Source organism: Mus musculus, chromosome 13, assembly GCF_000001635.26.
Source record: "Mus musculus strain C57BL/6J chromosome 13, GRCm38.p6 C57BL/6J".
Taxonomy (NCBI): Eukaryota; Metazoa; Chordata; class Mammalia; order Rodentia; family Muridae; genus Mus; species Mus musculus.
Window position 1 is genome coordinate 76,711,550 of NC_000079.6, and position 20,998 is coordinate 76,732,547.

General features: G+C 38.1%; 1 protein-coding gene across 14 annotated transcripts in view; it reads left to right on the forward strand.

The window, feature by feature from the left end:
• The window catches only part of Mctp1 (multiple C2 domains, transmembrane 1), a 650,923-nt gene that overhangs the window by 329,188 nt on the left and 300,737 nt on the right, over positions 1-20,998 (forward strand). For 6 of the 14 annotated variants that reach the window (XM_006517462.4, XM_006517466.4, XM_006517464.4 and 3 more), the window contains exons 4-7: positions 531-610; positions 12,119-12,230; positions 17,618-17,665; positions 20,222-20,260. In XM_006517462.4, coding sequence (XP_006517525.3) covers positions 531-610; positions 12,119-12,230; positions 17,618-17,665; positions 20,222-20,260 — 279 coding nt within the window. The remainder of the gene's footprint in view (positions 1-530; positions 611-12,118; positions 12,231-17,617; positions 17,666-20,221; positions 20,261-20,998) is intronic. The other 8 variants (XM_006517463.4, NM_030174.3, XM_006517469.4 and 5 more) reach the window with 2 other exon arrangements.

The window sequence follows — 20,998 nt, forward strand, 5'->3', positions numbered from 1 at the left end:
AGGGATCTATGGTTCATATGTAGCAGCATATGTAGCAGAGGATGGCCTTGTTGGGCATCAATGGGAGGAGAGGGCCTTGGTCTTGTGAAGGCTCGATGCCCCAGTGTAGGGGAATTAGAGGCTGGGAAAGTGGGAGTGTGCAGGTGGATGGGGGAACACTCTCATAGAAGCAGGGGGAGGGAAGGATGTGATAGGGGACTTCCAGGGAAAAAACGAGGAAAGGGGATCACATTTTAAATGTAAGTAAAGAAAATATCCAATAAAAAATAATTCGTCAAGTTAACAGCAGTTAAAGCATTTGTTACATTAAATGAACAATCTGAACATATGTTTGTAAGGATTAGAAAGAATGTGTCTAAACCAAAATGATTATCTATTCTAAAAAAAACCCTAGATAATAAATGATCACAAATTAAAATATATATTTCAGTTGTTTAGGTAGAAGAGATAACCAGTTTTTAAAATCAGTATGTTTCTTTTAAGTGTTTTCCAAAATTTTTTTGAAATGCTTTGTCTCTTCGACCCCTTAGGTATTTGACTATGATTTTGGACTGCAAGATGACTTTATGGGCTCAGCCTTTCTTGATCTCACTCAGTTGGAGTTAAACAGGTAAGTCTCAACAATCATACTATTGTTATGCATCACTATAGAGCTGGCTGGTGTGAAGTTGGAAACACCAGTCAGTACAGATTCCTACTGATACCATGTCCTTGCCAGCTGGGTGTCATCCATCTCACCATCCTATTTTCTCAGCATTATTTTTGGAAGATGTTTCCTTTTATCAAATGTATGCCTTTTCTGTCTTTGTCAAATTTAAGTGACTGAAGTTATGTGTGTTCATGTTTATGTCTTCAATTTTGTTCGATTAGTCTACATATCTGTTTGGGAGCACTGCCATATTCCTTTTAATTGCTGTTGTCTGGTAGTTTATCTTAAGATCTGAAATTGTAATCACTCCAGCATAAAGTGTTAACTTTATAAAAGAATTATTTGTTTTTTAATTTATGTTTGTGAGTACACTGTCTCTGTGTTCAGACACACCAGAAAAGGGCATCAGATCCCATTACAGATGGTTGTGAGCCACCATGTGGTTGCTGGAAATTGAACTTGGATCTCTGGAAGAACGGTCATTGCTCTTAACCACTAAGCCATCTCTCCAGTCCCTAACATTTTTAAAATCAATTTTATATGCATTCCTTATAGGAATTCCTAATTCTTATTCTTATTTATTTATATGTCAAGATTAAACTATTCTGTAATATCAAAGGAATTCCTTAAAGGAACACAAATAAATTGCAACTCCAAATATGTATATACTGCATCGATACAATATGATGCCAAATACATATTCATTCAGAAAGACAAATTGATGTCAGGCTATTATGGCTCAGGCAGTAAAGTGCTTGTTATACAAGCACAAAGTCCTGAATTTTGATCTCTAGAATCTATAAAACAAGTTAGAGACAATGATGCACAACTATAATCCCAATACCGGAGAACTAGAAACAGGTGGATGGATTCCTGGTGCTCATTGGCCAGCCAGCTTAGACAAACTGGTGAGAGACCTCATTGGGAGTCCAGTGAGAAACCTTAGCTCAAAAATTACATTGGAACATGATTGAGGAAGATACCTAACATCATCCAATAGCCTCTACGATACTCACAATTGTATTCCACAATCATCTTGCTGACACACATGCACACAACACACCTATATGCACATATATGCATAAATAAGTAAAAAGAAAATTTGTTGCTACCAAATTGTAATGATTACTAATAGCTAAATTAAAGCTGAATACAATTTAAGGACAGATTGTGTATGGCTCAATTAAATGTCTGACATTAGAAAGTAGTTCACATTTTTATATATTACGCATTAATGTATTAAAATATGTGATAAGTTGCCTGCTATCATGGTGTTCACATTATTTTGTATATCAGCTATTTTTCTTAATTATTATATGTTGCATATATATATAAAATGAGGCTAGTTGTCAAAAGCCATCTAAGACCAACAGGTGATTTTCCAGAGATGGTTTGCTGTAGAACTGCAATGAATGAACCCTTGGAGGCAAGGCCAAAGGAACAAATCTGGAGTGTGTGAAAATGCGTTTGGTGGAGCACTTCAGACACATATAGACTTCTAATCTGCACCCTCATTCACAGATTCTTCTAAGGTGAATTTCAAGACTATGTATACACACATACACACACACACACATACACACACACACACATACACATGCAAGCACTCATACATGCATACAAACAAGAAAACTGAAACAAGAAAGGACTGAAAAATTTTCACTTAATCCAAATGTCTCTACACAGTACCAGAATTAAATTGTAGTAAAACTGATATTCTTTGGACACAGAAATCCCCTTCATTTTGATCTTTGGTTTTTACAAGAAACCAGTACATTATGAGATATTTAATATGTTTTGAGTACTCTCTTTGTTAGTGCAAGAAACAAGTGAAAGAATGAGAAAACAATAAAAGATGTTTTGTTGCCTAGCATCCCATAATTCCTTTGTTTGGTGCTCCATGGTCTACAAAAACTGGTTTGTGGTGATTCATAATAAACCCTGTCTATTCAATATTAATTAAAACAGGTAAGCAAGATGTTACATATGCATTACATTAAAAGTTTGTTTTGTTTATTTCTTAAAAGTGATTGTGTATAATACTAAATTCCTCATCCTCTCTTCCTCCAGAATGCTTATCTGAAGGAATATGTTTGGTGGAGGTGTGGCAAAGTGTGGGGGAAGGGGTTTCTCCGAGGGCCCAGGCTGAGGCATCCTTTCCCCCTGAGGGACCAACCACAGTATAGAATAGAGTTTATTCAGGGCATGGCGAGTGGAGTTGAGAGGGTAGTAGAGACAGAGAGAGAGAGAGAGAGAGAGAGAGAGAGAGAGAGAGAGAGAGAGAGAGAGAGAGAGAGAGAGAGAGAGAGAGAGAGAGAGAGAGAGAGAAAGTAGAGAAGTATAGGCTGACCATGAATGAGCACGGAGAGAGAAAGGACAAGGGAACGAGGAGAGAAGAGGAAGGGTCGAGAGGAGAGAGCAAGAAGGCAAGAGGGCAAGAGAGAGAGGAGAGGGCAAGCACCCCCATTTTTAGTGAGTCAGGTACACAGGGCTGTTACCTGGTAACTGTAGGGCAGAGACTAAACAAAATACTTACAGTTTTAGACTCTCAATGAACCTGTTGATCTAGTGACAGATAATGAATGTCTAGCTAGAAAACTAGTCTTTTTTTTTTAATTTTTATTAGGTATTTAGCTCATTTACATTTCCAATGCTATACCAAAAGTCCCCCATACCCACCCACCCCCACTCCCCTACCTACCCACTCCCCCTTTTTGGCCCTGGCATTCCCCTATACTGGGGCATATAAATTTTGCGTGTCCAATGGGCCTCTCTTTCTAGTGATGGCCGACTAGGCCATCTTTTGATACATATGCAGCTAGAGTCAAGAGCTCCGGGGTACTGGTTAGTTCATAATGTTGTTCCACCTATAGGGTTGCAGATCCCTTTAGCTCCTTGGCTACTTTCTCTAGCTCCTCCATTGGGAGCCCTGTGATCCATCCATTAGCTGACTGTGAGCATCCACTTCTGTGTTTGCTAGGCCCTGGCATAGTCTCACAAGAGACAGCTACATCTAGGTCCTTTCGATAAAATCTTGCTAGTGTATGCAATGGTGTCAGCGTTTGGATGCTGATTATGGGGTGGATCCCTGGATATGACAGTCTCTACATGGTCCATCCTTTCATCTCAGCTCCAAACTTTGTCTCTGTAACTCCTTCCAAGGGTGTTTTGTTCCCACTTCTAAGGAGGGGCATAGTGTCCACACTTCAGTCTTCATTTTTCTTGACTTTCATGTGTTTAGGAAATTGTATCTTATATCTTGGGTATCCTAGGTTTTGGGCTAATATCCACTTATCAGTGAGTACATGTTGTGTGAGTTCCTTTGTGAATGTGTTACCTCACTCAGGATGATGCCCTCCAGGTCCATCCATTTGGCTAGGAATTTTATAAATTCATTCTTTTTAATAGCTGAGTAGTACTCCATTGTGTAGATGTACCACATTTTCTGTATCCATTCCTCTGTTGAGGGACATCTGGGTTCTTTCCAGCTATGAACATAGTGAAACATGTGTCCTTCTTACCAGTTGGGGCATCTTCTGGATATATGCCCAGGAGAGGTATTGCTGGATCCTCCGGTAGTACTATGTCCAATTTTCTGAGGAATGGCCAGACTGATTTCCAGAGTGGTTGTACAAGCCTGCAATCCCACCAACAATGGAGGAGTGTTCCTCTTTCTCCACATCCACGCCAGCATCTGCTGTCACCTGAATTTTTGATCTTAGCCATTCTGACTGGTGTGAGGTGGAATCTCAGGGTTGTTTTGATTTGCATTTCCCTGATGATTAAGGATGTTGAGCATTTTTTCAGGTGCTTCTCTGCCATTCGGTATTCCTCAGGTGAGAATTCTTTGTTCAGTTCTGAGCCCCATTTTTTAATGGGGTTATTTGATTTTCTGAAGTCCACCTTCTTGAGTTCTTTATATATGTTGGATATTAGTCCCCTATCTGATTTAGGATAGGTAAAGATCCTTTCCCAATCTGTTGGTGGTCTTTTTGTCTTATTGACAGAGTCTTTTGCCTTGCAGAAACTTTGGAGTTTCATTAGGTCCCATTTGTCAATTCTCGATCTTACAGCACAAGCCATTGCTGTTCTGTTCAGGAATTTTTCCCCTGTGCCCATATCTTCAAGGCTTTTCCCCACTTTCTCCTCTATAAGTTTTAGTGTCTCTGGTTTTAAGTGAAGTTCCTTGATCCACTTAGATTTGACCTTAGTACAAGGAGATAAGTATGGATCGATTCGCATTCTTCTACATGATAACAACCAGTTGTGCCAGCACCAATTGTTGAAAATGCTGTCTTTCTTCCACTGGATGGTTTTAGCTCCCTTGTCTAAGATCAAGTGACCATAGGTGTGTGGGTTCATTTCTGGGTCTTCAATTCTATTCCATTGGTCTACTTGTCTGTCTCTATACCAGTACCATGCAGTTTTTATCACAATTGCTCTGTAGTAAAGCTTTAGGTCAGGCATGGTGATTCCACCAGAGGTTCTTTTATCCTTGAGAAGACTTTTTGCTATCCTAGGTTTTTTGTTATTCCAGATGAATTTGCAAATTGCTCCTTCCAATTCGTTGAAGAATTGAGTTGGAATTTTGATGGGGATTGCATTGAATCTGTAGATTGCTTTTGGCAAGATAGCCATTTTTACAATGTTGATCCTGCCAATCCATGAGCATGGGAGATCCTTCCATCTTCTGAGATCTTCTTTAATTTCTTTCTTCAGAGACTTGAAGTTTTTATCATACAGATCTTTCACTTCCTTAGTTAGAGTCACGCCAAGATATTTTATATTATTTGTGACTATTGAGAAGGGTGTTGTTTCCCTAATTTCTTTCTCAGCCTGTTTTTCTTTGTATAGAGAAAGGCCATTGACTAGTTTGAGTTTATTTTATATCCAGCTACTTCACCGAAGCTGTTTATCAGGTTTAGGAGTTCTCTGGTGGAATTTTTGGGGTCACTTATATATACTATCATATCATCTGCAAAAAGTGATAATTTGACTTCCTCTTTTCCAATTTGTATCCCCTTGATCTCCTTTTGTTGTCGAATTGCTCTGGCTAATACTTCAAGTACTATGTTGAAAAGGTAGGGAGAAAGTGGGCAGCCTTGTCTAGTCCCTGATTTTAGTGGGATTGCTTCCAGCTTCTCTCCATTTACTTTGATGTTGGCTACTGGTTTGCTGTAGATTGCTTTTATCATGTTTAGGTATGGGCCTTGAATTCCCGATCTTTCCAGAACTTTTACCATGAATGGGTGTTGGATCTTGTCAAATGCTTTTTCTGCATCTAATGAGATGATCATGTGGTTTTTGTCTTTGAGTTTGTTTATATAATGGATTACATTGATGGATTTTCGTATATTAAACCATCCCTGCATCCCTGGAATAAAACCTACTTGGTCAGGATGGATGATTGCTTTAATGTGTTCTTGGATTCGGTTAGCGAGAATTTTATTGAGGATTTTTGCATCGATATTCATAAGAGAAATTGGTCTGAAGTTCTCTATCTTTGTTGGATCTTTCTGTGGTTTAGGTATCAGAGTAATAGTGGCTTCATAAAATGAGTTGGGTAGAGTACCTTCTACTTCTATCTTGTAAAACGTTTGTGCAGAACTGGAATTAGATCTTCTTTGAAGGTCTGATAGAACTCTGCACTAAACCCGTCTGGTCCTGGGCTTTTTTTGGCTGGGAGACTATTTATAACTGCTTCTATTTCTTTCGGGGATATGGGACTGTTTAGAAGGTCAACTTGATCCTGATTCAACTTTGGTACCTGGTATCTGTCCAGAAATTTGTCCATTTCGTCCAGGTTTTCCAGTTTTGTTGAGTATAGCCTTTTGTAGAAGGATCTGATGGTGTTTTGGATTTCTTCAGGATCTGTTGTTATGTCTCCCTTTTCAGTTCTGATTTTGTTAATTAGGATTTTGTCCCTGTGCCCTCTAGTGAGTCTAGCTAATGGTTTATCTATCTTGTTGATTTTCTCAAAGAACCAACTCCTCGTTTGGTTAATTCTTTGAATAGTTCTTCTTGTTTCTACTTGGTTGATTTCACCCCTGAGTTTGATTATTTCCTGCCATCTACTCCTCTTGGGTGAATTTGCTTCTTTTTTTTCTAGAGCTTTTAGATGTGTTGTCAAGCTGCTAGTATGTGCTCTCTCCCGTTTCTTCTTGGAGGCACTCAGAGCTATGAGTTTCCCTCTTAGAAATGCTTTCATTGTGTCCCAAAGGTTTGGGTACATTGTGGCTTCATTTTCATTAAACTCTAAAAAGTCTTTAATTTCTTTCTTTATTCCTTCCTTGACCAAGGTATCATTGAGAAGAGTGTTGTTCAGTTTCCACCTGAGTGTTGGCTTTCTATTATTTTTTTTGTTATTGAAGATCAGCCTTAGTGCATGGTGATCTGATAGGATACATGGGACAATTTCAATATTTTTGAATCTGTTGAGGCCTGTTTTGTGACCTATTATGTGGTCAATTTTGGAGAAGGTACCATGAGGTGCTGAGAAGAAGGTATATCCTTTTGTTTTAGGATAAAATGTTCTGTAGATATCTGTCAGATCCATTTGTTTCATCACTTCTGTTAGTTTCAGTGTGTCCCTGTTTAGTTTCTGTTTCCATGATCTGTCCATTGGTGAAAGTGGTGTGTTGAAGTCTCCCACTATTACTGTGTGAGGTGCAATGTGTGCTTTGAGCTTTACTAAAGTTTCTTTAATGAATGTGGCTGCCCTTGTATTTGGAGCATAGATATTCAGAATTGAGAGTTCCTTTTGGAGGATTTTACCTTTGATGAGAACGAAGTGCCCCTCCTTGTCTTTTTTGATGACTTTAGGTTCAAAGTCAATCTTACCAGATATTAGGATGGCTACTCCAGCTTGTTTCTTCATACCATTTGCTTGGAAAATTGTTTTCCAGCCTTTCATTCTGAGGTAGTGTCTATCTTTTTCTCTGAGATGTGTTTCCTGTAAGCAGCAAAATGTTGGGTCTTGTTTGTGTAGCCAGTTTGTTAGTCTATGTCTTTTTATTGGGGAGTTGAGACCATTGATGTTAAGAGACATTAAGGAAAAGTAATTGTTGCTTCCTGTTATTTTTGTTGTTAAAGTTGGCATTCTGTTCTTGTGGCTGTCTTCTTTTAGGTTTGTTGAGGGATTACCTTCTTGTTTTTTCTAGGGCATTGTTCCCGTTCTTGTATTGGTTTTTTTCTGTTATTATCCTTTGAAGGGCTGGATTCGTGGAGAGATAATGTGTGAATTTGGTTTTGTCGTGGAATACTTTGGTTTCTCCATCTATGGTAATTGAGAGTTTGGCTGGGTATAGTAGCCTGGGGTGGAATTTGTGTTCTCTTAGTGTCTGTATAACATCTGTCCAGGCTCGTCTGGCTTTCATAGTCTCTGGTGAAAAATCTGGTGTAATTCTGATAGGCTTGCCTTTATATGTTACTTGACCTTTTTCCCTTACTGCTTTTAGTATTCTATCTTTATTTAGTGCATTTGTTGTTCTGATTATTATGTGTCGGGAGGAATTTCTTTTCTGGTCCAGCCTATTTGGAGTTCTGTAGGCTTCTTGTATGTTCATAGGCATCTCTTTCTTTAGATTTGGGAAGTTTTCTTCTATAATTTTGTTGAAGATGTTTGCTGGTCCTTTGAGTTGAAAGTCTTCATTCTCATCCACTCCTATTATCCGTAGGTTTGGTCTTCTCATTGTGTCCTGGATTTCCTGGATATTTTGAGTTAGGATCTTTTTGCATTTTCCATTTTCTTTGATTGTTGTGCCGATGTTCTCTATGGAATCTTCTGCACCTGAGATTCTCTCTTCCATCTCTTGTATTCTGTTGCTGATGCTCAAATCTATGGTTCCAAATTTCTTTCCTAGGGTTTCTATCTCCAGTGTTGCCTCACTTTGAGTTTTCTTTATTGTGTCTACTTCCCTTTTTAGGTCTAGTATGGTTTTGTTCATTTCCATCACCTGTTTTTATGTTTTTTCCTCTTTTTCTGTAAGGACTTCTACCTGTTTGATTGTGTTTTCCTGTTTTTCTCTAAGGACTTGTAACTCTTTAGCAGTGTTCTCCTGTATTTCTTTAAGTGATTTATTAAAGTCCTTCTTGTTGTCCTCTACCATCATCATGAGATATGCTTTTAAATCTAGGTCTAGGTTTTCAGGTGTGTTGGGGTGTCCTGGACTGGACGAAGTGGGAGTGCTGGGTTCTGATGATGGTGAGTGGTCTTGGTTCCTGTTAGTAAGATTGCTATGTTTACCTTTCGCCATCTGGTAATCTCTGGAGTTAGTAGTTATAGTTGACTCTGTTTAGAGATTGTTCTTCTGGTGATTCTGTTACCGTCTATCAGCAGACCTGGGAGACAGATTCTCTCCTCTGCGTTTCAGTGCTCAGAGCACTCTGCTGGCAAGCTCTCTTACAGGGAAGGTGCGCAGATATCTTGTTTTTGGACCTCCTCCTGGCCGAAGAAGAAGGCCCAAAACAGGGCCTCTCTCAGAAGCTGTGTTGCTTTGGCAGTTCCCAGAAGCTGTCAGCTTCTGTGGTGCAGACTCTCACCTGTGCAGACTAAATTCCTAAGTTCCAGGGAGTCCCGGAATCAAGATGGCGACCGCTGCTGCTGAGGCTGAGGCCGCCTCCCAAGCCAGGCGGACACCTGTCCTCTGGTCCGGATGGTGGCCGGCTGTCTGCGGCCCGCCAAGGGTGCTGCCTCAGCGGCTCTCTAGATAACTAGTCTTAATGGAAACACATGTAAACATCTCTGTGGCAAAGTTCTTATTCAATTTATGATTTGAACTTATGCTTAATCTTGTGGTGAACTTTTGATATTTGGAATGCCATGTGACATGTGTCCTGGAAAAGCACAAATCTAGGAATGATGACTTTTAAGTAAGCAGAGCACAGAATGCTGAAAGGGAGTTAGAAACTAAAGCAGAAGATAGAGGGCAGAAGGAGAAAGAGCAGAAGTAAAACAGAAGCTTTACAGAGATGCTGAGCAGATGAAGAGAGAAAAGGATTAGAGCAGAATTAAGTAGGCAGGAAGAGAAAAAGAGATGGAGAAGGAGCTACAGGGAGAGCAGCAGTCAGCAGGCAGGCTTTTATTGTAATGAGACAAGTTTCTTAATTCATTTATCAATGAAAGGTAAGACGCTTTTGCTTTACGCATTAAAGGTTGAAGCTTATTTGTAATCCAGAGTGAGTGAGTTCTTTCTGTGCTGGTGCTTGCTCAATGAAACCTGCTCGCGGAGGCTTTTGCTTGTTCCACATATAAATATGGATGTGTGTGTGTGTAAGTATATAAGCATGATATAAGTAACTAGGCACAACAGGACTGTATGAAGATTTATGAGTGTGTGTACATGAATGGTTGTGTGTTTATGCATATTTGCCTGTGCAAAAGTTTTTTCCTCTTGCTCCTGTGACTTTCTCCTCCTGATTCAACAAGTTTTCATTGCTCTAAGCCTCCTGCTCTCCTGGCCATTGAGGGTTCCAGGCAAGAGAAAAAGAAGCCTCAACAGCTTATCCAGGACTTAATCCCCTGCATAAGCAACAGGTGTTAACTACCCAGAGACCTGCAGCTTCTGGCATCAGAGTAACTTAGAGTTAAGACAGAATTAAAGTAAGAGTTAAGTTTTCTAGCCCTTAATAAGCACAGAAAATTAAAGTAAGACTTAAGTTTATAGTGCTAATCAAGCACAGAGATTTATAAAGTAAGCAAGAGTTAAATTTTCTAGTGCTAATCAAGTACAGATTTTAATAAAGTAAATAATAGAGAGATAAAGAGTTAAGTTTCCTCGGCACTTAATGAAACAGAACAATAAGAAAGAGTTGAATCAGGATCAAGTTGACCTTCTAAACAGTCCCATATCCCCTAAAGAAATAGAAGCAGTTATTAATAGTCTCCCAACCAAATGGACCTAATGAAACTCCAAAGTTTCTGCAAGGCAAAAGACACCGTCAATAGGACAAAAAGACCACCAACAGATTGGGAAAGGATCTTTACCTATCCTAAATCAGATAGGGGACTAATATCCAACATATATAAAGAACTCAAGAAGGTGGACTTCAGAAAATCAAATAACCCCATTAAAAAATGGGGCTCAGAACTGAACAAAGAATTCTCACCTGAGGAATACCGAATGGCAGAGAAGCACCTGAAAAAATGCTCAACATCCTTAATCATCAGGGAAATGCAAATCAAAACAACCCTGAGATTCCACCTCACACCAGTCAGAATGGCTAAGATCAAAAATTCAGGTGACAGCAGATGCTGGCGTGGATGTGGAGAAAGAGGAACACTCCTCCATTGTTGGTGGGATTGCAGGCTTGTACAACCACTCTGGAGATCAGTCTGGCGGTTCCTCAGAAAACTGGATATAGTACTACCGGAGGATCCAGCAATACCTCTCCTGGGCATATATCCAGAAGATGCCCCAACTGGTAAGAAGGACACATGCTCCACTATGTTCATAGCAGCCTTATTTATAATAGCCAGAAGCTGGAAGGAACCCAGATGCCCCTCAACAGAGGAATGGATACAGAAGATGTGGTACATCTACACAATGGAGTACTACTCAGCTATTAAAAAGAATGAATTTATGAAATTCCTGGCCAAATGGATGGACCTGGAGGGCATCATCCTGAGTGAGGTAACACATGCACAAAGGAACTCACACAATATGTACTCACTGATAAGTGGATATTAGCCCAAAACCTAAGATACCCAAGATATAAGATACAATTTCCTAAACACATGAAACTCAAGAAAAATGAAGACTGAAGTGTGAACACTATGCCCCTCCTTAGAAGTGGGAGCAAAACACCCTTGGAAGGAGTTACAGAGACAAAGTTTGGAGTTGAGATAAAAGGATGGACCATGTAGACACTACCATATCCGGGGATCCATCCCATAATCAGCTTCCAAATGCTGACACCATTGCATACACTAGCAAGATTATGCTGAAAGGACCCTGATATAGCTGTCTCTTGTCAGAGTATGCCTGGGCCTAGCAAACATAGAAGTGGATGCTCACAGTCGGCTATTGGATGGATCACATGGCCCCCAATGAAGGAGCTAGAGAAAGTACCAAAGAAGCTAAAGGGATCTGCAACCCTATAGGTGGAACAACATTATGAACTAACCAGTACCCCAGAGCTCTTGACTCTAGCTGCATATGCATCAAAAGATGGCCTAGTCGGCCATCACTGGAAAGAGAGGCCCATTGGACACGCAAACTTTATATGCCCCAGTACAGGGGAACGCCAGGGCCATAAAAGGGGAGTGGGTGGGTAGGGGAGAGGGGGTGGGTGGCTATGGGGGACTTTTGGTATAGCATTGCAAATGTAAATGAGCGAAATACCTAATAAAAAATGGAAAAAAAAAAAAGAAATCAGAAGAGTAAAATTTTCTTAATGAATTATTGATTAATATAATTTTGGACTTAGGTTCTCAATGACTATTCCTAATCTAAATATTTTATAACACAGGTCCACAGATGTTACCCTAACTCTGAAAGACCCCCATTATCCTGACCATGACCTTGGAATCATTTTGCTGTCAGTCATCCTTACGCCTAAGGAAGGTGAACACAGGGATGTGGTAAGTCTCCCAGATCCCTGGGCACCGTAAAAGCTCTTCTTGCTCCCACTTGCTCGTGTGCTCAGAGTCCCCTTAGGATACAGAGGTAATAATAAAGAACAGATACAAACAAAATTCTAGCCTGTTCTTGGTTTCTGTGAGTATCCTGCATATCACTCATCCATGCTCATTGTGTCTCTTCATCTCAAATTCCCTGACCCATGCTCCAGATCAGAACCTCTTGTTGTAAATAAGTCGATTTATACCCTTTTTTAATTTTAGTAATCAATTTCAGGCATGTTACATTGTAGGCAAATATTAGTATTTTTTCAGGGAATATATTGATTAGTGAACTGAATATTTGGAATTTCACATGGAGATATCCAAGATGACTTTGACTATGTCACCAAATAGGTCATAACAAGGAAAACAAGGTAAAATTATAACAGAGTTTCTGCTCTCTGGTGTTTATTGGATAAGTGTGGCCTCTTCACATTCCAATGGTTTTCCATAGTGATACTTTCCACATCTCTGCACTAGCTATTTTTACTTCCTTGTACACCATGCTATTATGAGAAGTGAAGGAGGGCTACAGAGGAAGCTGTGACTTCCACACTATTGAAGGAACCTGAAAAAGCATCAGATGTGATCCACATCAGTGTACTTTCTGCCACAACTTGGCAGAACTGGTTTGTTAGGCTCAATATTCATTTATACACCTGGAAAATACTATAGCTTGGACACATTTTTTATATTAGGTAAAATTGCTAGAGGTTTACCCAAAATACTCTTCTGTAGCACTTGTATACCTGTTTTAAAATTGTGTATCATTCAAGTTTGTATATCTATCAAAAGATATTGTTGACATTTTAATCAAGATTATAGGTAAAACTAGTGAATCCCAAAAACTTCAAAACTGAAGGTGTTTTTTTTAAGTCACCTAAAAAATTTACCACTTTAAGGAGAAATCCTTTAAATCCTTAAAAATTAAACAATGGTTATAATAGTTCATGTGGTTACTTAAAAACACTATTTATAGGAAAATCTTACTGCATAGTACCTGCTGTGAGAACACAGTGTGGCTGAGTGTACATAGCACCCTCTGTATGGAGAGTGTAGCATGGTGCAGCTTAGTATACGTGTGCATTTGGAGGGGCAGCTGAGGAAAAGCTTGTTCAAAGAGTACTGTCGTTTACAGAGAAAGTTTGTCAGTTAGAAGTCGCCAGTAGCACAAGCCAGAAAGTAAATTCTAGATTTCCAGTCCATTATTAGGAGTACATTTTAAATTTTCATTTTTTTTTTTTTACTTTATTCAATCCAGGTGCTTATGGTAAGGCAGCTACTATGCTAGTATTTAGGACCCATTATAAATTGTGTCCAGTGACTCACTGAGAGAAACAGAAGATGACAACTAGTTTGGTGTTATGAAAGAAAGACAAATTTATGTGAAAACAAAACCAGGAAATTTGTTCCTATCTGTGTAGGTCTAGGATTCTCTAAGGAAGTCAAGTCAATGCTGAGTTAAGAAATACAATAAGAACTAAAAGGAAACAAACTCTGGTAGAAATATACTTAAGGTGGAGGAGAGAGAGAAGAGAGAGAGAGAGAGAGAGAGAGAGAGAGAGAGAGAGAGAGAGAGAGGGAGAGAGAGAGAGAGAGAGAAACACCATGCTACATGCTACAGAGTGAAAGAGAGATGCCCAAACACCTAAACTGTGAGAGCCTGTTGTCCATGGTAAGATTTGTGAACTTTATTGAAATAGCAATGAGGAATTATGGCAGGGTCTGGAAAGGGAAAATGACATGATTGTATTTGCCTGTAAGGGAAAAAAAAACTTACCTCTGGTCATACGTTGTAGAAAATGCATTAATCTGCAGACAAATTAGGAGACTGTTGAAAACTCTATTAAAAGATGATGAGGCTCTAAGTAAGAGTTCTCAGAGGTGATGTGGAAGGATATTGGCAGGTTTGCCTGTATGAGGTTAAAACAAGTCAAGACAGTTTAGTGATACATTAATCCTGTGTTGGTTTTCTTTGCTAGTTTAATTCAGGGCAGCACTTCATAAATGAAAATAACTAGTCCAAAGTCCTGTGTCTCCCCAGACCACCCACCTATAGTATTACCAAAGGCTTAGATGGTGTGGCTGCCCTTCTGGTTATTTGGGAGATTTGATAATGGATAGTCTGTAGAGAAGGACACTTTAAGGATCTCATCAACCTGAGAGCTTAAGGGATGGAATTAGTTCTCAAGATAGACAAAGGAACTATTGAGTTCCTCTGATTGAGAGGGAAGTGGTAGCATTGGCAAGGATATTTCTCACATTACTTATTGTCAACAGTCCTTGAAAAGACCTCCCAACTGGCTCAAATTTACATCACAGGCACAATGCATTTATAATTAAAAAAAATAGCAATCAAGAGGTGACAGTCAGTGACTTCTTACATATGAATGAGAAGAAAATCAAATGAGAATGGAAAAATTATTCATCACAATACCATTCAATTTGTCTTCTTTTCCTTCCTCTTCATTGTTTATCTCCAGTCACATTCACCTTTGACACAAAGATTTTCTCCCAAAAAGTGTCAAGCTATTGCCATAACTCAAATTACTTTGACTGTGTTTCAAGGATGTCCTTGCTGCCAGGTGTTCCTCATTTGCAGCCTAACTTAATGCCTTCTATTTTCAGAGTACCCATCTGTGCTGAATTCTTCTGTGGCCCATGTAGGAGATGGGCACATACTTCCATGCAATTCCCCCCCCCCAGTACCCCTTCTCCTCAGAGAAACAAATCACTAAGGCAGAGTTAAGCAAGGCCTTGAGAGCTGACCAGGTCAGTCATGGCTGGGAGTACTCCTGAACTTCTCATCCTGACCTTGGTCACACCCAAGGAGGGAGAGAGAAGAGTGAGCACAGTGGCTATCCTAGATAATCCTTATGATTGTATTCAAGAGCAAGGTATGTGCTTTGCAGTAAAGGAGCAAGTTAGGATGGACAGAAAGCTAAAATAGACAAAATGGAAAAGTCTACTGGGATCTGGTATTCTAGCTATTCTAACATCCTATATTTTGTAGAAATATGAGTTTCTAAGTATACTTATCAATGTAGAGATGTTTGAGATTTTGCTTCTTATTTGGCCTAAAGATTTGTTCTATTTATACCTTTTCAGGCTCTTTATATCAGTTATATTTATCAATACTACTTTCTAAAAGTTGAGATTCTGAACAAAACCACAAGTCAACATCTATTTTTTTTAAAAAAAATTACAAGAATAAGTAGTCATCTCCAAAGAGTATGAAGTCCTATCCTTTAGAGCAATGCAGATGGAACTGGACAAGTAAGTTAAATAAGGAGTACGTAATCAATCAACGAAGTTCATCTCATAGATCTGGACAGTAGATTGCTGATTACATGAAACTGGGACCAACTAACGGGAGAAAAGGATGGGCAAAGATTATTCAATGAGTAAGTTAGAGTTTGAAGCAAGTGCTTCTGATGTGCTGGTGCACAGTAGGTGACTATAGAAACCAACAACATACTAGATATTTTAGAGGGCTAAAAGAAGAGATTTTACATATTTCCACCAAATGGTAAATGTTTCCAGAGATAGATATGCTGACTTGAGCAACAATGTATACATCTTATATAAACATCTAGGGTTTATAAATATATGTAATTTATATAAGAATTTAAAAGCATGCTTTTCCTATCTCCCAGAGGTCTGTAAGTTCTTTATCCCTTTAACCGTTCAGCAATCTACATCTATTCCTACAATATTTAAGAAACCAATGAGCAGTGTTCCAGCGCGCATCATATGTTCTCTCACTTGAAACTTCTAGTCACATAAACTCCTCCACAGTTTTCCTTTCAAGCCCAACCTACTATCACTGTCACCTGTGATGCTGAAAGTATGCTTTTATTTCAGCTAACCTCCGACCTATATGCTTTTCTCATGAAGAAGGGTGTATGTATATGGTACATTTATTACTATATGTTATATATAACAGTATATGTGTAAGTCTGTAAAATGGTCTTGTAATGACACCCTTCAAAACTAAGTCTAGCATCCTATACCTAGTGGATGTTCAATATCTTATAAGGAGGAGGTATTCTCATGTCAATTTTATTCCAAATTTCATATTGAAATCATTGAAGTTGTTACAAATACCATTATATCATGATTAAATAATGATCTAATTTCCTTTGGTAGATTCTTAAAATTAGTATTTTAGTGATTGGCTGTATTATCCTCAGAGAATTCTGACTACAATAGATAGACATGGCATTTCTCTTTTCTTCCTTGGGCAATATATCTAGTATGAGCAAAGTATGGTCTGGGATATATTTGACCTGTCTTGTTTAAGAACAATCAGGGATCCAATATATCTTTAACTTTAATTTTCCTATTTTAAATATAGATCATACCACTACTCTGAAAGTGGAATGTTGAACTTTCACAAATTGCCCAGGAACAACTTTTATTCAGAAAGAAATTGAGCTAAAATATTAGTGATAGAGTGCTTCACAGTCTTTGTCAGTGTGGCTGATGTTTAGTGCAGGATTAGGGTGCAGTTGCTCCTCCAAACAGAACAACATGAGAAGAAAAGTTCTGTTCTTTTTGCTTATTACCTCAGAAATAATTTATTTTAGGCTTTTGGGATAGAGACTTTAGGTCAATACCAACACATTTCTTATCTCTATGTTTATACAATTTTGCTAAATATTTTACATGAATTAAAATGAAAAATTGATGAGTTTGCAAAGCCTAAACAAGTATGCTTTCCTAGTTAACAATCAAGTAGGAAGTAGAGTATTAACAATAATAAAGTGTGATAAAAGTAGGAACAGAAGAACTGGAAATACGTGCAACTTAGTGTTATAAAACACTAAGATTTCAGTTATTTTGTGAGTTCCATATGCACCATTAAATAGTAGCAGTGTACTCCATGAATAATGCAGTTGTGATAATTTTTTCTTGTATGGATTGCCACTTCTAGAAATCAGTCAAACCAAAGAATAAGTTGAATAACCTATTTTCCTACTTATTAAAACTTTGATAACACATAACATCTAATTATAGCAATTTAAGATGTATGGAAGGACAATGAGTAAATGTATTTCATCATTGCCAATATTAAAATCTTCTGCACTGGGTACATGATTGGGTGTATATTTAAAATTTTCAGATATGAACATAAATGTGTACTTCTTTGTGAGTCCCCAGCATTGTGTGTACAAGAAACCAAAGGTTCCATGGCACCATGTGGCTCTAATGCATGGCACAACTGTTGTTTCTGTTTTGACTGCATGTCCTGTCTTGAATCTGAAAAAGTATGTAATGCATATATGTGTGTCCCATGGTATTTTTGCTTGACAGTGTGTTTGAGTTCTTTCTGGCTCTTTTTCTAGCAGAGTTCAATACACAGCTTTCTTCCTTGGAGAATTTGTGACATAAAAGTGAGTTAATTTGTGTTACACACTCTCTTAGATAACATAGATCTACAGAATATCTGGATAAGGTTGAAAATTGGAAAGTCCTCAGAAACATGTAAATTGATACTATGTCATCCTATATGAGTTAAAAACAATTTTTATACATTGGTTTAATTTTGATATGTCTTATAACTTTGTACAATGTTTGAAGACATATCTAGTTATGCAGTGTTGAACGTGTAAGTTTTATAAGATGTGTATACTATCTGTTCTGTGCTTTTTTTTGTATGTATATCAGCAGGATAATCTACTAAAATTATAACAACAAAAGAAAGTTTAAAATGATATTTTAAGTCTTTTCAAAGCAGTTGCTTCTACAATTTTATCATTGGCTATATTCTTATGCCACTTATCCTTATGTTGGCTTCAAGAAAGGTTGAGTTGTTAATGAAGAACCGGAATGGTGCTATAGTCATAGACTGGCACCCTCAAACCCTAACTCGTGTTTCTCAGCTGAAGTTGCAATCATGGAGCAAATTATAAACCTTATATTTCTAGAATGTTCTTGGTCTTTTATCTGTAACATTACCCAGCCTGTCTTCTTTAATAGCTTGTAAAGATAGCAATGTCAATAGTTAGTCTATTAAGTTCATTTGTTTTTTAACTTTTCTACTGAATTACTGTAATTGAGGGGTTTTATTAAACCCACGCCTACCCTTCTTAATGTACTCACCCCCTTGATAGCCTAACACTTCTTTTAGAATGGATTTTATAGGATCCTTGGATATTTAATGATGCTGACAAATGACCACTAGTTAAGATATTTTAAACGTCTCTCTTTATTCTAATTGATTTCACTTGGTTTTGACTCAAAATATTGTCTCCAAGAGTTGCTATGTTCAAATGCATTTGAGACTCTATTTTCTGACAAAATTCAACCTTGGTTATTGGATTCTTGATTGGGGAGCGTTTGCGGATATCCCTAACCACTGAATAATTTTGTTGCAGATAATCTTTGATGATATGAAGGTAGTGATCGTGTTATTATTATTAGTGACCATCAGGTGCTGATAATAATCACTCAGCTAACATCAATAGCAAGTGTCTATTTTGTGTCTACAATGTCTAGCTCTCCAACCCAGAGGTTGAATGTGTTGCTTCAAAATGAATTGTATCTTAGCACTTAGAAAATATTAACTCTCTTGTAGTATTGATAACAGTACTTTGCTGTTTCCTGATTCTACTTGAAAATAAGGGCATAGGATTTTTATAACATTTGGAAATCTGTAACTCTTTCATGTTTTTGGTCAATGGACTTTATAAAGACAAAAATAAAAGAAATGTAGCAGTGTCTTTGGGAATGTTATGATTCTTCTATTTCCTAGTCTAAAGTTGCTACATAGTTCCATTCCCTCCTTCCATTCCCTCCCCATTAGGTCAAAGATGGTGTGGTCTTATGTGAAAATACTTTCTATAATCTATTTTTATGAGGCATGAGTGCTTTCTAGAATGAATCCTTTTCATAAGAAGTTCTGATGTAAGTGATAGAGCTCTTGATATTGAAGCTGTTCCCTAACACAGAGCAAGCTTGACCCTAAATACGCCCCACTTTCCTTGTCCTCTGTCTTAAAGACAACCATAAAACATGATAGGACAAAGAAGAATGTTTACGTCTAAGTACCTAAGGAAAATGCTTAATAGTAAATAGAAGAATTATTTAAATTTTAGGGAGGCTTTCTGCTTTACTTTATATATACAAAAGCAAGAGAGGTGGTGCACATCTTTAATCCCAGCACTAGGGAGGCCGAGGCAGGTGGATTTCTGAGTATGAGGCCAGCCTGGTCTACAAAGTGAGTTCCAGGACAGCCAGGGCTATACAGAGAAACACTGTATCGACACCCCCCCCCCAAATAAAGCAAGAGACCAGTGATCTTAAGCACTCATAACAACTCTCCAGAAGGTTAAGCATTTAGCCAAACTGACCTCTCACTATGACTTAAACAGAATATTATAGAGGATACATTTTAGTAAAAAAATATTAATAAATAGCCTTTTTCTGAATTGGAAACATTGTAGAAAACAATATAATTGATAATTAACTAAGTTTCTAGAATGTGGCCAAAGCAACAGTTTTAGATGTAGGTTGAAGAAAAAAATGTTATATACCCAATTATGTAAACTTTATTCTAAAGGAATAGGACAATTTCATGAAGCTCAATTTGTATTATTAATTCACAATTAACTAATTCCAATTACAAGTCATCCATTATACTTAAAATACATTGTCTCATTTCTTCAAACAAATAATGCAAGTGAACTCTCACCAGAAAGACTGCTTGAATGTTAAAGTTCTCCCTCTCCTCTCTCTCTTCCTCCCTCTCCCTTCCCCTCCCTCCCCCTCCACTCCCCCCTTCATATGTGTGTGTGTGTGTGTGTGTAAAGCAGTCTCCTCTTGTATAGTTGTTGCTAGAAATAATTTGTTATTAAAAGGACCAACTAATACTACACTTCCCCTAAAATCAATGGCTGCCCTGTTCGGTACTGGATGAAAGATAATGAAATACTTTATTTCATTTACAGACAATGCTAATGAGGAAGAGTTGGAAAAGATCCAGTAAGGTAATTCTTAGCATGTGATCTTCAGCTTTCCTTGTTGAGAAGACTGTTAGCTGCTTTTCCAAATCCTTCCCATCCCCTTCCAAGCTGTACCACAAAGTTTCATCATTGCCAGTTGCTCTTTTTTCCCTCCTCATAATCTTTAAGCAAATCATGCAATGCTTTCTAAGTCATAGGAACCTCACTGGTGCAGAGCACTCAGACCATTCTCTTGCTGTCCTCCAATCACTCTCCAGCCTCATTCGCAGCATCCAGTCTCTACTATGTGCACAACAGGGTCTACAAAATCACTCTGCTCCAGAATGGAAGTGATGAACTGGGGCAGGGACAACTCCAGACAGAGGGCCATAAACATTCTGTTTTGTTTCATGGAAAATTGAGTATGGACTTTTTAAACTCATATGTTCTGTCATGGCTCCTTGAGGACAATTCTCCCTCAGTACCTCATCTCACTCCCAGAACAAGAGCTTTCCATATCCGTCTAAAGATATGTAAGGCACATATTAAGCTTTTAGTACCTTTGGTGATAGTACCACTCTTGAACGAAATATCAAGATGAAACTGAACTTTTATATGACTGTGCTTTGAAACAAATCAGATTTCCTTGGTAAAACTGACATTTATTCAAAATTTTACTTAAAAGGTCAATATTGCTTTTAATAATTCTGATTTTTTTAGACCCTGGAACATTGGCAATCTTTCTTTTTCCATTCTGATCAAATCATGCTGTTACTTGTTATT